Below are 17,188 nucleotides of genomic sequence, written 5' to 3'. Positions count from 1 at the left end.
CGAAACAAAAACAGCTGTTTGTTCATAGATCATTATACAAATAGTATCACCCTTCCTCCTCAATCCCTCATTAAACCATAGCAGAAAAATGAATATGTTATTACTGTAGGATGTATTGAGTTGATCTAATGAGGTGGAGAACTAGTTGCAGGTGGATCCGGGAAGTCAAGGTCACCAGACGTGATTCATATAGCAACATCATTAAATATAATTTGAAAAATTAGGTTGAACTTCAGGGGGTTGTCTATACAAATAGAATACATTGGGAGAGGGAAATGGGGTGGAATACATTTTTTATTGTTCTTGACAACATTGCTGATTTTCAATAATGCCGTTGGACATTAGACCCTACTGACTATATGGAAGGTACTCATACCGGTGAGGTGGATTCATAAAAGTGCATAGCATCGAAGCACAATTTGTGATTGCAAACACAACTCTTGCATTAAACGTAAACACATAGATTAAATTGAAGTCTCAAAGACATAGTGGGCAAGTCCTGAACTTGATGGAATCTGATCTTATAACTTTAGTGTGATACAATGGATAATTTGTTATGACAAATATGTTGTGACCTGTAACTGTAGCCATGTGTGATTCATGATATGGGTTATGAGTGAGTCATGATATGACATACTCAATGGCTTCCCAGCAAACCTTTCATTGTCATTACAACCAATTCTATATGTGCACAATTATGGTCCTTTCAGAGACTATTTATTGAGGGGCTTAAGTGGATATTTTTGGAAATGCAATGAAAATGTACACTTGACACGTAACGGCTGCATGTTGAGCTGCTGGGTCGTTCATACAGTGGGGAGAACAAGTATTTGATACACTGCCGATTTTGCAGGTTTTCCTACTTACAAAGCATGTAGAGGTCTGTAATTTTTATCATAGGTACACTTCAACTGTGAGAGGCGGAATCTAAAACAAAAATCCAGAAAATCACATTGTATGATTTTTAAGTAATTAATTTGCATTTTATTGCATGACATAAGTATTTGATCACCTACCAACCAGTAAGAATTCCGGCTCTCACAGACCTGTTAGTTTTACTTTAAGAAGCCCTCCTGTTCTCCACTCATTACCTGTATTAACTGCACCTGTTTGAACTCATTACCTGTATAAAAGACACCTGTCCACACACTCAATCAAACAGACTCCAACCTCTCCACAATGGCCAAGACCAGAAAGCTGTGTAAGGACATCAGGGATAAAATTGTAGACCTGCACAAGGCTGGGATGGGCTACAGGACAATAGGCAAGCAGCTTGGTGAGAAGGCAACAACTGTTGGCGCAATTATTAGAAAATGGAAGAAGTTCAAGATGACGGTCAATCACCCTCGGTCTGGGGCTCCATGCAAGATCTCACCTCGTGGGGCATCAATGATCATGAGGAAGGTGAGGGATCAGCCCAGAACTACACGGCAGGACCTGGTCAATGACCTGAAGAGAGCTGGGACCACAGTCTCAAAGAAAACCATTAGTAACACATTACGCCGTCATGGATTAAAATCCTGCAGCGCACGCAAGGTCCCCCTGCTCAAGCCAGCGCATGTCCAGGCCCGTCTGAAGTTTGCCAATGACCATCTGGTTGATCCAGAGGAGGAATGGGAGAAGGTCATGTGGTCTGATGAGACAAAAATAGAGCTTTTTGGTCTAAACTCCACTCGCCGTGTTTGGAGGAAGAAGAAGGATGAGTACAGCCCCAAGAACACCATCCCAATCGTGAAGCATGGAGGTGGAAACATCATTCTTTGGGGATGCTTTTCTGCAAAGGGGACAGGACGACTGCACCGTATTGAGGGGAGGATGGATGGGGCCATGTATCGCGAGATCTTGGCCAACAACCTCCTTCCCTCAGTAAGAGCATTGAAGATGGGTCGTGGCTGGGTCTTCCAGCATGACAACGACCCGCAACACACAGCCAGGGCAACTAAGGAGTGGCTCCGTAAGAAGCATCTCAAGGTCCCGGAGTGGCCTAGCCAGTCTCCAGACCTGAACCCAATAGAAAATCTTTGGAGGGAGCTGAAAGTCCGTATTACCCAGCGACAGCCCCGAAACCTGAAGGATCTGGAGAAGGTCTGTATGGAGGAGTGGGCCAAAATCCCTGCTGCAGTGTGTGCAAACCTGGTCAAGAACTACAGGAAACGTATGATCTCTGTAATTGCAAACAAAGGTTTCTGTACTAAATATTAAGTTCTGCTTTTCTGATGTATCAAATACTTATGTCATGCAATAAAATGCTAATTAATTACTTAAAAATCATACAATGTGATTTTCTGGATTTTTGTTTTAGATTCCGTCTCTCACAGTTGAAGTGTACCTATGATAAAAATGACAGACCTCTACATGCTTTGTAAGTAGGAAAACCTGCAAAATCGGCAGTGTATCAAATACTTGTTCTCCCCACTGTAGATGACGTGGGCTAGGATGCTTGATGTTATTGGAATCCTGGGACGACTGGAACCATGCTGAGTCAAGCGCTATTCATACTGCAATATGAAAACAATGATGTGCTGCTGGTCACAGTAATGACATCAATATCTCAAATGTCGGGATCTGGCGCCTCTGTGCTGGCAATTAGGTTTATTGAGTCTGGAATAACATACTGTATAGGCCTATCAATTAAATAACTACAGATGTTGGATCCTAATTTGAGCCAGTTTTCTACAACAGGAAATGTGAATTATTATGTGGATTATAATGAATATACGTTTTTGTAGGGGTTGAAACATTTAAGGGAAAGTCAAGTCTGAAATTTCAAAGTGGAAATTGCCAACTTCAGAAGCCTTTTTAAACCTCAAATACAATACACGTTTTACATTTCCTGCAACAGAGTGATCAAATTAAGATCCTACGTCCATTAGACTAAAGAGATGTTACTTATGCATTCACCTGAAGGAAAAGTCAGACAAAAATGTCAAGTGCTGTATTTATTGTAGTTTTCCAAAGTACATTTGTGATTTTCTCAAAGAAATAAAAATTGTGCTATTTTTGACAATGACTTAATACTTCAATTTAATTTCCTTATCATTTGAGATAAATAATTCAGTCAATATAGTAAATGGAACAAAAAACGAAATGTTAGCTAAGTCTGTCTCACAACTGAAGATAAGTTGTCCAGTGACATAACTAATGAGTAATACACAACACCTAATCATGTATCCCGCATACATGTACCAAAACTCTAACATATTCAAATATTGCTTAAATAAATATATGTTTCTACATAGAATCAAGGAGAGCAGAAGAAAACCTCCAAGATAATTCATCAATGTGATTTAGTCTGTGAAGAAAAAACACAAAGAGAGAAAATTAAGAAAATTATTAAGGAAATAATCACAAAAAGTATCCAAATCAACAAAGACATCACTTCTATAATAGAAATAGGTATTTTCAGATGCTTACCTTTAACAACAAGTTTAGTGGAGCATTCTGCCTTGCCGAAGGAGTTAACTGCCACAACTTTGTATTCTCCGGCATCCTTGGGCCTGACCCTAAGGATGTACATGGAGCACACGCCATATGAGTTGGTGATGTAGTAGTTGCTGTCACCATTGATGCAGACGTTGTTCAGGTGCCACGTGACGCTGGGTGTGGGGCATCCCCTGATGGCGCAGGTCATGTACATCTGGAATCCTTTTGGTGGTGAGTGCACCTTCAGAGGGACCAGGACAGATGGTGGTTTCTCAAAGCTGACTTCCACTGGCGTGTTTGTGTTTATAGGAACTAGATAGAAAAAAATAACAAAGGAAATTAAAAGAGTGAAGCATAATTGTGGATTTAGAAAACATTATATAGGAGCTTAAGTGAACTGATACAGTTCCATTTCACCTCAGTCAAGTCAAGAGATGAATGTCAAATTATGTTTATGGATTCAAGTAATGGCCACTTGTTTCCAACAATGCTAATCCATTCTCTGATTAAACTTGGTTAAAAGAGACTTTAACCGAAACCTAAACTCACTTCTGTTGCTGTTGATGCCCCAGGTGGGTGACATGGATGGGTCTGACATGCCCATGTCGTTCTTGGCATAGATTTTGAAGTGGTACTCCCTTCCAGGCATGATGTTATTGGCTGTGTATGAATTGTCAAAGATGCGGTCTGCCACAGTGTACCACATGCGTGTGCTGGAGTTGTGCTCGGCCACCATGTAATACAGCCTGTTGTCCAGCTCCTGGTCTGGAGAGGCCTCCCAGGACACAATAACTTTGCCATGGACAATCTGCTCCAGCTCCACTGCACCGGGAGGCTTTGGCTCATCTAGCACAACAAAAGAGAAGAAAATATCAGTTACATAGGCTAACAGAGGTTTTGCCGTATATGACTCTCTAGACTGAATCATATCTGAAAATGTGCTCGTGTAATACATTTTTATTTTTCAATCTCAGATTGATATAATAAATGCAACATTACTTAGAATTTGTCCCTGTGAGAAGACTTCAACGGTACAAGACTTCAACGGTACAAGACTTCAACGGTATACGACCACAACAGTATAAGACTTCAACAGTATAAGATTTCAGAGTTCATATAAAGTTTTGCAGGAAAATCTAAACAGGTCACACGAGGATATCTTATTCTGCCAGTAAAAAATAATAACAAATGGGAATTTGGAATTACCTGTGACTAGAACCTCAATGTCAAAGCTGGCCTCTCCAACTTTATTCTTTGCCACAATGGTGTAGTTTCCTGAATCAGAGCGTTTTGTTGAGGGGATCACAAGCTGGGAACAGCCCTCTGTGTTGATGATCTGTATAAAACTGGATACAGGCTCATTGTCCTTCATCCATGTGATCTCTGGTGGAGGCTCAGCCTAAAGACAATTTCAAAAGCATTAGATTAGCGAGAACAACTGTTGGTTGGATGTGCCACATGTTTTGCTGTTGTACAGTCATAGCCAACAGTTTTGATAATGACACAAATATACATTGTTTGAATTATGTCTGTGAGTATAACAGAACTCATATGGCAGGCAAAAACCTGAGAAAAAATCCAAACAGGATGTGGGAATTCTGAGGCTGGTCGATTTTTAACCAAGATCCCATTGAAATCACAGCGAGATGTGGATGAGTTTGCACTTCCTACGGCTTCCACTAGATGTCAACAGTCTGTAGAACCTTGTCTGATGCCTCTACTGTGAAGGGGGGCGAATGAGAGGGGAATTAGTCAGGTCTGCCATGACCTGACCATTCTTTGACCATGTGCGTTCACATGAGAGGGAGCTCTGTTCCATCGCTCATCTGAAGTCAATGTAATTCTCCGGTTGGAACGTTATTCAAGATTTATGTTAAAAACATTCTAAAGATTGATTCAATACATCGTTTGACATGTTTCTACGGACTGTTATGGAACTTTTGGACATTTCGTCAGGTTTTAGTGAACGCGCTTCCCTGATGTTGTGGCACAGCCCGGGGATGATCCCGGGTCTGTAGTAACGCCTCTAGCACTTCGATGCAGTGCTTTAGACCACTGCACCACTCGGGAGGCCCGTCCACAACTTTCCTATTCATATAATATCCTACTGTCTTTACACACCATTATATGTATTTATAAGGGTGGCCAGTTTATTAGGTACAGCCATCTAGTACCAGGTCAGACCCCACTATATTGATAGAACATCCTGAATTCTTCAGGCATGGAAACGTTGCTCAATTGGTATCAAGGAATCTAACATGTGCCAGGAAAACATTCTCCACTGCCGTTTGTCCAGGCAGGATGTGGCCATGGACTCATGCTGCTTATTCCAAATGCTGACTCTGCCATCAGCAGACCATTACAAGGCAATGTGTTTCCACTCCTCGTAATACCTACTTCTAGGTATTATTGCACTGTTGGAGCTAGAAACACAAGAGATAACATCTGCAAATCTGTGTACACGACCAATAAACTTAGATTTGATTTTGTTGATTACCTCATAGAAAACTTTGATTCTCACAGAGTTTCCCGCCCTGATCACCATGAAGTCCTCTGGATCTTTGAATATAGGCCTCACTGAAAAACAAACAAACACAATCCTTTGAGACAAGCAACGTCTTAGGAAGTGTTCCACACTGGCCATACATTGGTTCTGACAGTCGATTTTCTTCCTCCAGACTGAGGCTAACAACATTTTAAGTTCAGTGCTGGTTGACATCTCTTACTTCTACAGACTGCATGCAGATGGATCATTGAGGAGACTTACTGTTGGGATTCTTTGCAGTCACCATCACAGAGGGGAGACTGAACTCTCCCGCCCCAGAAACGTTGATGGCCGATACCCTGAACTCATACTCCGCCCCCTCAACAACATCCTTCACTGCGTACTCCAGCACTATGGTTGTAGACAAGAAAATGTATTTGAAAGGTAACATATGTATCCTTATTTCATCCAGCTTCCAGAACAAAGTATTCTGAATGACATCAATTTAATTTACATTCTTAATTTAAGGTTAGGGTTAAGTGTGGTTAAGATTAGGGTTAGGTTTAAAATCCGATTTTATGACTTTGTGACTTTGTGACTGTGCCAGCTAATGATTACCCCACAGACCATGCCAACCTGATGATGGGCATGATGTGTTAAATTTTCACCATCAAAAAAAGACCAACAATTTATAATCTGTAATCCAGACCTTCAATAGGCTCAGTTACTGGGTTCAAAGCAATCCACTGAGCTGTGTCCTTTTTGCGTTTTTCCAGTTGATAGCCATTAATCTTAATTCCTCCGTCATCCTCCGGGGGCTCCCATTTCAGGTTGATGCAGGTCTTTGACGCGCTGACCACTTTTGGTGCTCCAGGTCGGCCAGCAAATACTAATAAATGGAGGTGAGATAACAATGAAAACAATGAACAAGTACGGTAGAGATGGAGTCCCATTGAGGAATGAGGCTCACCATTGGCTCACCCAAGTAACACACTTTTTTACACTCTCAGGTACTCATAGAGTGAATGGACCAATGTTTTGGCATGTGGACCAATGTTTCGGCATGTGGACCAATGTTTTGGCATGTGGACCAATGTTACGGCATGTGGACCAATGTTTTGGCATGTGGACCAATGTTACGGCATGTGGACCAATGTTACGGCATGTGGACCAATGTTTTGGAATGAGGGTGTTTCTCTTCAGATTCTACTCACTCAATATGCCAGCCATTGTTTCCTCAGTCTGCAGTGCATCACTGGTCCCCTCTGGGTTCACTGCGTAGATCTTGTAGATGTACAGTTTCCCATGGACCACATTCCTGTCCCTGTAGGTGGTTTTGTCAGCTGCGACATCCCCCATCTTCTTCCACACGGTCTGTCCCAGCTGCTGGCGCTCAATGATGTAGTTAGTCACTGGGGAGCCACCGTCGTCCTTAGGAGCACCCCATTGCAGCTCAATCACAGTGGAGGTGGTCTCCAAGATTTCCACCGGGCCTTCTGGTGGGCCGGGCTTGTCTGTCGGGGACACATTGTGGTACAGTATGACCTTAACCGTGTTGCAGAAGTATTTCTAGATGTAAACTTTTCACCACACACATAGCCTAGAGAAAAATCAACAACAATTTGTTTTTTTCACCAAGGACAATCAGTCGAGATGTGGCCTCTATAGTGCCGAATGGGTTTTTGAGTTGAATCTTGACCTCTCCAGCGTCGGAACGCAGACACTCCCGGAGCAGCAGCCGGCTGTGGTTGACCTCCTTCACCAACCTCACCCCACCACCATCCTTCAACTCTTTGCCATCCTTAAACCATTTCACCTCCAAGTTGTCCTGTGGTGTATAAGGCATCTTCCAGGATGCATTCTGGCCCACTTTTACTGTCACAGGCTTAGAAAACTTGTGGAGGTCATCAGCATCAACGCCAGGTAATTCTAGGATGTAAAAGAAAGAAACACACCACTGCTTAATGCTCCATAGTCCACCAAACTAAAATGTAAGGTAGAGTTCAAAGTGCAGCCGACATACCTCCCACAGTGACTTTTGCCTCTGATTTAAATCCTCCCGCTTCAAAGTGATAGACTCCAGTGTCGTCTTCACTACTGTTATGAATGGTCAGCGTGTGTCTCGTTCCGTCTTTCACTATGGCTATTCCATCTGTGGTGGATAACTGAAAAGGCAAAGACAAAGTAAGGTCAAATTCTTTGTGATAAAAAAAAGAGCTCAATTGAAATGTTTTGTCTACTTATGGAATTTTTTCAAGGTCAGGTCAGTGTCAGGACCAACTTGGCGACCTATTCAACGAAATTGAATCTCGTGAACACTGTAGTAATAATTTCTGCTATAAAGCCAAAACCTTCTCTCCATCCTTGAACCAGGCCCCATCAACTTCATGGCTCATCTCACAAACCAGTTCACCTTTCTTGCCACGGAGAGCAAAGAGATCCGAGAGGCCACTCTTAATGCTGCATCCTACACAGCACAATATACAACACAATTAGCATGTATGCATTGGTTTGAATTCACAGCTAATACTAGTGGAGTAATGGAGTAATCTACTGAGAAGAAAATACTGAAGTCAAGATACCGTTCTGTTGTAGCTGTTTTCTAATGAAGCAATAAGGTCAGAGGCGGTGTGGTATATGGCCATATACCACGGCTAAGGGCTGTTCTTTTCACGATGCAACGCGGAGTGCCCCGACACAGCCCTTAACCGTGGTATATTGGCAATATATCACAAACCCCCGAGGTGCCTTATTGCTATTATAAACTGGTTACCAACGTAATTAGAGCAGTAAAAATATATGTTTTGTCATACCCATGGTATACGCTCTAATATACCATGGCTGTCAGCCAATCAGCATTCAGGGCTCAAACCACCCAATATATAATGTTACATGCTTTTACTCATGTGAATGCTTTTACTCATCCGGTCTATGTGTGTTAAGAACACAATGAGCAGCATATTAATGCACGTACAGTATATAAACTTACCTTACAAAAATAAGAAAATATACTTTGAAATTGATGATTGAATCACAATTTCTACAGACTACTAGTCTGGACTACAGTCATATATTAAGACTCTGGACAAAGATTTCCCAATTACCTGTTTCCACTTGCTTAAAGGATATATAGTTAAATATCATTATCATGGTTAATGATCATTATCATAGACATAGTTAAATATCATTATCATAGTTAAATATCATTATCATAGACATAGTTAAATATCATTATAATGGGTAAATATCATGCTACTGTGATCTGGATTAGGATGGGCTTAGTAATCAACAGTTTCTCAGTAGGGCCACATAGGGTTTTTAGTTACAATCCGTAAACGGACAAAATGCACACACTGTGGGGTCCGAGAAACTTCTAAGTCACAATGTCATTGCACATCCCACCACACATCTAAGTAGGGCACACCTGGCCTATCAACTAGTCATCAAGGACCTGTTTATGATGGGATGGGACTAAAGCCTACACACACGGCACCTCTCCAGGACAGGGAGGGGTGAACAGTAGAAAAGGTGACTGCAATTCAAAGTCAAAGTTGTTTGAGGATTAAAGTATGCTTTCGCATACAGGTTATTGTGGTATCCTCTTCTTTGTTGTATATAAAAACACCACTGAAAGCATTTCAGTTCATATATTCACACCCAAAAGAGAATGAGATCATATGCAAAAAAAGTTTTGACGAGCCAGTAATATATTAATTGAATGTAGATATGCTTTTAGAAACACTCTAAAATGCCTCAGTAATTCAGATTCAAATGATTTCATATGAATAACTTAATGTTATTCATATATGTTATTGCAACCATTCGATGCTCCATATCTCACTTACCACTTATTAGAAACACTCTAAAATTCCTGAATAATCAGATTCAGCGGATTTCATATGAATAGCATAATGTTATTCATATATGTTATTGCATCCATTCAATATTCAATTGAATCTCGCAAAATCTTACCAGTACTGTCTCCGACCGGCTGGCCAGGCACAGTGGGCGCCGGTGGGCCTTCATTATTTGACTGTCCTATTAATGATTACAACCAGACAACTCTCATTTTCTAATATTTCATTTCAGTCTCTACTTTAAAATGCAGTTATACTATAGAGTGCATTTGTAAAGTATTCAGACCCGGCCCCGTTTTCCACATTATGTTATGTTACAGAAATATTCTGAAATGGATTTTAAAAAAATCCTCATCAATCTACACAACATACCCCATAATGACAAAGCGAAAACTGTTTTTTAGAAATGCTTCCAAATGTATTAAAAATAAAAAACAGAAATACCCTATTTACCTAAGTTTTCAGACCTTTTGCTATGAGACACAAAATTGAGCTCAGGTCCACCCTGTTTCCATTGATCATCCTTGAGATGTTTCTACAACTTGATTGGAGTCCACCCGTGGTAAATTCAATTGATTGGACATGATTTGGAAAGGCACACATCTGTCTATATAAGGTCCCACTGTTGACAGTGCATGTCAGAGCAAAAACCAAGCCATGAGGTCGAAGGAATTGTCCGTAGAGCTCCGAGACAGGATTGTGTCGAGCCACAGATCTGAGGAAGGGTACCAACAAATTTCTGCAGCATTGAAGATCCCTAAGAACACAGTGGCCTCCATCATTCTTAAATGGAAGAAGTTTGAAACCACCAAGACTGGAGCTGGCCACCAAGCCAAACTGAGCAATCGGAGGAGAAGGTCCTTGGTCAGGGAGGTGACCAAGAATCCGATGGTCACTCTGACAGCACTCCAGAGTTCCTCTGTGGAGATATGAGAACCTTCCAGAAGGACAACCATCTCTGCAGCATTCCATCAATCAGTCCTTTATGGTAGAGTGGCCAGATGGAAGCCAATCCTCAGTAAAAGGCACATGAATGTCCTTGAGTGTTCCAGCCAAAGCCCGGACTTTAACCCAATGGAAAATCTCTGCAGAGGCCTGAAAATAGCTGTGCAGCGATGCTCCACATCTAACCTGACAGAGCTTGAGAGGATCTGCAGTGAAGAATGGGAGAAACTTCCCAAATACAGTTGTGCCAAGCTTGTAGCGTCATACCCAAGAAGACTCAAGGCTGTAATAACTGCCAAAGGTGCTTCAACAAAGTACTGAGTATAAGGTTTGAATACTTATATAAATGTGATATTTCTGTTGTTTTTATATACATTTGCCAAAATGTCTAAACAGTTTTTGCTTCGTCATTATGGGGTATTGTGTGTAGATTGATGAGGGAAAAAAACGATTTAATCAATTTTAAGAATAACGCTGTAAGGTAACATGTGGATAAAGTCAAGGGGTCTGAATATTTTCCAAATGCACTGTATGTAGACACTCAGGTTGAGCTATCAGATAGAAATGGGGTTAAAACAAATAAAATGTAGGATTATGTTATTTTACATTTTGACCAACTGGTGGAGTTAATGCTAAAAATGTTATCTATTAATTTCTAGATTTTGGTAAAATTACATTGTTAAGTAATGAAGCAGTACATAACAAAATTGATAGGTAAATTGAGCACAAATATAACTCAGGACAACGCTTATCTCAGTAAGGTTATTGGGTCAATGCAATTCTCAGTATCTCTTACCACTGTTCCCACTGCCTCCATCACCTTCTCCAGATCCATCTAAATCCCCTACCAGTGGTTATAACTAGTTAATAGGGGTTCCATTTATAACTGATATGTTTAAATCCTTTCATTTACTCAGCAAAACATTTGTGTCTAAAACTTAGCTAACATGAAAACAATACAGCATTCTTCCCCATATGCAAATAGGATTACAATTGTTTCGTATATATTATTGTTGCATACTTACCTTCAACAGGAGTTCAGTAAATTCAGTAATATTAACTAAATACGGTTAACTAAGATTACCCACTAGAATACCACTTAGATTTTACAAACTGTTATACCGTAGATGAGTGTATTACAATTGACCAATGATGTGTCAATTGCACTTAAGATTAATAAAGTATCAGAAAATACAGTATTTTGTGTTTACAACTTTAAATGTTTTCACGAGGGCGACAGCAAGGCCTACTGACAAAAGCATGACACTAAAAGTATAAGCGTAAAATACACATAGATTAGGGATGGGCAACTGGTGGCCTGCGGGGGCGCACAGCTCCTTTTTGTAGGCCCACGGACCAATAAGAATAAATACCCCCCAAAATATAAACTCAGTCGGGGCCTCAGTCTACTGTTGAGTTAGAATAATAGAATACTCAAGTTGCATTTTTGAAATGTGGTTGTGTGTCAGCAGCCACTCAATTAGCCCATGTCAGCTAAATTTGTTTTGACTGGTAAATAGAAAGCACATTTTAGAAAGCACAGTGTCTGTGTTCATTCTGCAATGTACTGTGAGTGTTACACATTGCATTACAATCCCTGGGTATGCTTGTGATGATTAGGAGTTACAATAATGGCATAATGGAAGAGAACCAAGCAGCAGAAACGGACTAGTAAACACATAGAACAAAACTATAAAGTCAAGCAACCACTCTGAATTAATTACACTATGAATCATGGTGTAATACTTTTTAACTTTTTAAAAATAACAACTGATACCTTATAAAAAAAAATTATTATAAAAATAAAAATCTAACTTTTTAGAAGAGTTAGATGCACTATTGTAAAGTGGTTGTTCCACTGGATATCATAAGGTGAATGCACCAATTTGTAAGTCGCTCTGGATAAGAGCGTCTGCTAAATGACTTAAATGTAAATGTAAATGTAATACAACAAACCAAATACATTGAGGTGACCTGACCTCAACAATGGGACATTGTTGGCTGATCATGAATGTAAACCCAAAATCAAGTGCAGTGTTTCTCAACCTCTCAATCCAGTAAGCTGTGGTCCTTCCTCCTTAAAAGACCACTTTGTTCAAACTAGCACTTTAGAGCTGATGGAATCATTCACAGTGAAACATCCTAGGAACTGGTCAGCAACGTGCCAGTCCATGGACCGGAGGTTGGAGGTTGAGAGACACTGGTCTAGTCTACAAACCACTATAAGGTATCAGTTGTTTTGAAGTGCTGTGAAGTTTAGAGACTATGTATCTATGGAGTGGACACACAAGATCCTAAATCATGAATAAAACACACAGACTGTCAAAGCCATTATGTCTCAAATGGCTTCCATATTTGACATGGTATCCATGCAGAGTTAAACACATCCCTCATAATATCTTACCCTCATTATCCACGGATTTATGGTCAGACCCTTTAACTGCCGGTCCCTGTTTTGGAGCTCCTACAGTTTTAACCACCATCACAACTAGTCAATGACTGTCAGAAATGCATTTTAAATGATATATTCCATGCCAAATATGCTATATGATACTTCAGGTTAAATATCAATGAACTACAACATGACCTTGGATAATAACAAATACTGAAAAGACAATTTAAGATTTTGTTGTAGAGACAAGTTACATATTGCACATTTAAAACATCAACGTATGAGCCAATTATAATAATAATATTAATAATAATCTCTATGACAGTTTTGCTTCAGTCATGGTGAGCAAACTTTAACGTTGAAATTCACTTTGAAAAAAAATCTGGCATGCTCAACTATGGGTGCTGTGGCCCTGCAGTAATCCAACTTTAACAAATCAAGATGGCCAACACTCAAAAAAACTGATTACTATTGATCTAGATCTTATCATAACAGCCGTCTGAAGGACGTCACAAAGCCTTCTCCAGCTAACTTTATTCAGTCAGCTGGAATGTTTATTCTTGTCATCTGTTATACTAGCGATCAGTGTCCTTAGCTGTTTGGGAAGCCTCTAACACCTTAGCTTCAGCTTTTTCTCCAGTGCATGGATTCTAATTGTTTCATTTATATTATTGTTGCACATACTTACCTTCAACAGGAAAAATGTATAATATTAACTAACTAAAATCTGCAAAGATAACCAAGTAGAATAACATTTAAATTTGACAAAATGTTATAGATGAGAACATTCAAATTTACCAATGATGTGTCGTCCATTGCACTTAAGATGTTGTGAATAAAGTGTCCGAAATACAGTATTTTGTGTTTACAACTTTAAATGTTTTCATGAGGGCGACTCAGTTGGGGTCTCAACTTACTGTTGAGAGTCAGAATAATAGAATACACAAGTAGAATTTTGAAATTTGGTTGTGCATCAGCAGTCACTCAATTTGCCCATGTCAGCATTTTTTATTATTTTTGGTAAAATAGTTTAGCGGCCAGCTATCTAAAATTGTAGTAAGCATGGTCAAATTACCGAACAGGGGTGTGACCATTGATAATCAGTTATCATATAAAAAAATGTAAACATTTGACTCCTCCTTATGGCAACATGTTTAGAATTGCAGAAAATTAACTTCAAAACGGATTTTTTTTTCTCCTCGCTGTCACGAGGGGCCGCTAAAACGTTTTGCTCGGAAGGTGTGTGGGGGAAGAGAGGGGGGTGGGGGTTGGTACGCAGACCCACGAGTCACTGCGGCCCTTAATGATGAGTTCCATTTTTTGTAGCCCCCACACACAACAAGGTTGCCCTTCCCTGACATAGATGATGCAATATGATACAAAACACGTAATAGAAAGCACATTTTAGAAAGAACAGTGTCTGTGTTCAATCTGCAATGTAATGTGAGTGTTTCACATTGCATTACAATCCCTGAGTATGCTTGTGATGATTAGTAGTCACAATAACGGCATAAAGGATGAGAACCAAGCAGCAGAAACGGACTAGTAGACACATAGAACAAAACAAAATTATAAAGTCAAGCAACCACACTGAATTAATTACACTATGAATCATGGTGTAATACAACATACCAAATACATTGACATGACCTGACCTCAACAATGGGACATTGTTGGCTGATCATGAAGGTAAACCCAAAATCAAGTGCAGTGTTTCTCAACCTCTCAACCCAGTAAGCGGTGGTCCTTCCTCCTTAAAATACCACTTTTTTTCAAACTAGCACTTTAGAGCTGATGGAATCATTCACAGTGAAACATCCTAGGAACCGGTCAACAACGTGCCAGTCCATGGACCGGAGGTTGGAGGTTGAGAGACGCTGGTCTAGTCTACAAACCACTATAAGGTATCAGTTGTTTTGAAGTGCTGTGAAGTTTAGAGACTATGTATCTATGGAGTGGACAAACAAGATCCTAAATCATGAATAAAACACACAGACTGTCAAAGCCATTATGTCTCAAATGGCTTCCATATTTGACATGGTATCCATGCAGAGGTAAACACATCCCTCATAATATCTTACCCTCATTATCCACGGATTTATGGTCAGACCCTTTAACTGCCGGTCCCTGTTTTGGAGCTCCTACAGTTTTAACCACCATCACAACTAGTCAATGACTGTCAGAAATGCATTTTAAATGATATATTCCATGCCAAATATGCTATATGATACTTCAGGGTAAATATCAATGAACTACAACATGACCTGGAAGGAGATAATAGTAATGATCAGGATACAGTTCAGACAGAATTGACTACTCTAGCGTGCATGTCCATGTATTGTACATGGATAATAGCAAATACTGAAAAGAGAATTTAAGATTTTGTTGTAGAGACAACTTACCTATTACACATTTAAAGCATCAACCTATAAGCCAAGTATCATAATAATATTCATAATAATAATAATCTCTATGACAGTTATGCTCCTCAGTCATGGTGAGAAAACTTTTACGTTGAAATTCACTTTGAATAAAAAATCTGGCATGCTCAACTATGGGTGCTGTGGCCCTGCAGTAATCCAACTTTAACAAGCCAAGATGGCCAACACTCAAAAAATCTGATTACTATTGATTTAGATCTTATCATAAGAGCCGTCTGAAGGACGTCACAAAGCCTTCTCCAGCTAACTTTATTCAGTCAGCTGGAATGTTTATTCTTGTCATCTGTTATACTAGCGATCAGTGTCCTTAGCTGTTGGGGAAGCCTCTAACACCTTAGCTTCAACTTTAACTCTAGTGCATGGATTCTAATTGTTTCATTTATATTATTGTTGCACATACTTACCTTCAACAGGAAAAATTAATAATATTAACTAACTAAAATCAACAATGATTACCCACTAGAATAACATTTAGATTTGACAAAATGTTATTGATGTGTGCATTAAAATTGACCAAGGACATGTCATCAATTGCACTTAAGATGTGGTGAATACAGTGTCAGAAAATACAGTATTTAGTGTTTACAACATTAAATGTTTTCATGAGGGCGACAGCAGGCCCTACTGACAAAAGCATGACACTAAAAGTATAAGCGTAAAATACACATATGAGGGATGGGCAACTGTCGGCCCGCGGGTGGCACATGGCCCCCTTTTTGTATTTCCATGGACCAATAATAATAAATACAAAAATATATATTAACATTTTTGGGGGAACTCAGTCAGGATCTCAACTTACTGTTGAGAGTCAGAATAATAGAATACACAAGTAGAATTTTGAAATTTGGTTGTGCATCAGCAGTCACTCAATTTTCCCATGTCAGCTAAACATTTTTAGATTGGTAAATTAGTTTAGCGGCCAACTATCTAAACTTGTAGCATGCACGGTCGAATTACCGAACAGGGTGGGGCCCATTGATCGTCAGTTGTCATATAAAAAAATACAAACATTTGACTTCTCCCTATGGCAACATGTTCAGAATTGCAGGAAATTAACTTTAGAACTGATTTCTTTCTCTTCACTGTCACCTCTGGGGCCGCTAAAACGTTTCGCTCACAAGGTGTGTGGGGGGGGGGGGGGGGGGGGGTACGCAGACCCACGAGCCACTGCGGCTACTCATGATGAGTTCTGTTTTTTGTAGCCCCCACACACATCAAAGTTGCCCTTCCCTGACATAGATGATGCAATATGATACAAAAAACATAATAAAAAGCACATTTTAGAAAGCACAATGTCTGTGTTCATTCTGCAATCTAATGAGAGTGTTACACATTGCATTACAATCCCTGAATATGCTTGTGATAATTAGTAGTCACAATAACGGCATAAAGGATGAGAACCAAGCAGCAGAAACGGACTAGTAGACACATTGAACAAAACAAAATTATAAAGTCAAGCAACCACACTGAATTAATTACACTATGAATCATGGTGTAATACAACAAACCAAATACATTGACATGACCTGACCTCAACAATGGGACATTGTTGGCTGATCATGAATGTAAACCCAAAATCAAGTGCAGTGTTTCTCAACCTCTCAACCCAGTAAGCTGTGGTCCTTCCTCCTTAAAAGACCACTTT

The 17,188-nt window shown here is 39.8% G+C and overlaps 1 protein-coding gene across 6 annotated transcripts in view; it reads right to left on the bottom strand.

Annotated features, from left to right (window-relative positions):
• Positions 1-2,926: 2,926 nt before the first annotated feature.
• Positions 2,927-17,188, bottom strand: part of igfn1.4 (immunoglobulin like and fibronectin type III domain containing 1, tandem duplicate 4) — a 32,859-nt gene continuing 18,597 nt past the window's right edge. The window contains exons 13-27 of one of the 6 annotated variants that reach the window (XM_071367131.1): positions 15,184-15,243; positions 13,115-13,174; positions 11,507-11,554; positions 9,881-9,946; positions 8,260-8,375; positions 7,932-8,073; positions 7,544-7,837; positions 7,123-7,422; positions 6,618-6,797; positions 6,191-6,319; positions 5,921-6,000; positions 4,630-4,822; positions 3,973-4,269; positions 3,415-3,735; positions 2,927-3,292 (exon numbers count right to left, since the gene is read on the bottom strand). In XM_071367131.1, the coding sequence (XP_071223232.1) occupies positions 3,288-3,292; positions 3,415-3,735; positions 3,973-4,269; positions 4,630-4,822; positions 5,921-6,000; positions 6,191-6,319; positions 6,618-6,797; positions 7,123-7,422; positions 7,544-7,837; positions 7,932-8,073; positions 8,260-8,375; positions 9,881-9,946; positions 11,507-11,554; positions 13,115-13,174; positions 15,184-15,243 (2,291 nt within the window). In that variant the 3' untranslated portion in view covers positions 2,927-3,287. The remainder of the gene's footprint in view (positions 3,293-3,414; positions 3,736-3,972; positions 4,270-4,629; positions 4,823-5,920; positions 6,001-6,190; positions 6,320-6,617; positions 6,798-7,122; positions 7,423-7,543; positions 7,838-7,931; positions 8,074-8,259; positions 8,376-9,880; positions 9,947-11,506; positions 11,555-13,114; positions 13,175-15,183; positions 15,244-17,188) is intronic. The other 5 variants (XM_071367136.1, XM_071367140.1, XM_071367151.1 and 2 more) reach the window with 5 other exon arrangements.

Source organism: Salvelinus alpinus, chromosome 2, assembly GCF_045679555.1.
Source record: "Salvelinus alpinus chromosome 2, SLU_Salpinus.1, whole genome shotgun sequence".
NCBI classification, from domain to species: domain Eukaryota; kingdom Metazoa; phylum Chordata; class Actinopteri; order Salmoniformes; family Salmonidae; genus Salvelinus; species Salvelinus alpinus.
Note: the sequence above shows the minus strand (reverse complement) of the source record. Positions and strands in the feature narration are given on the sequence as shown.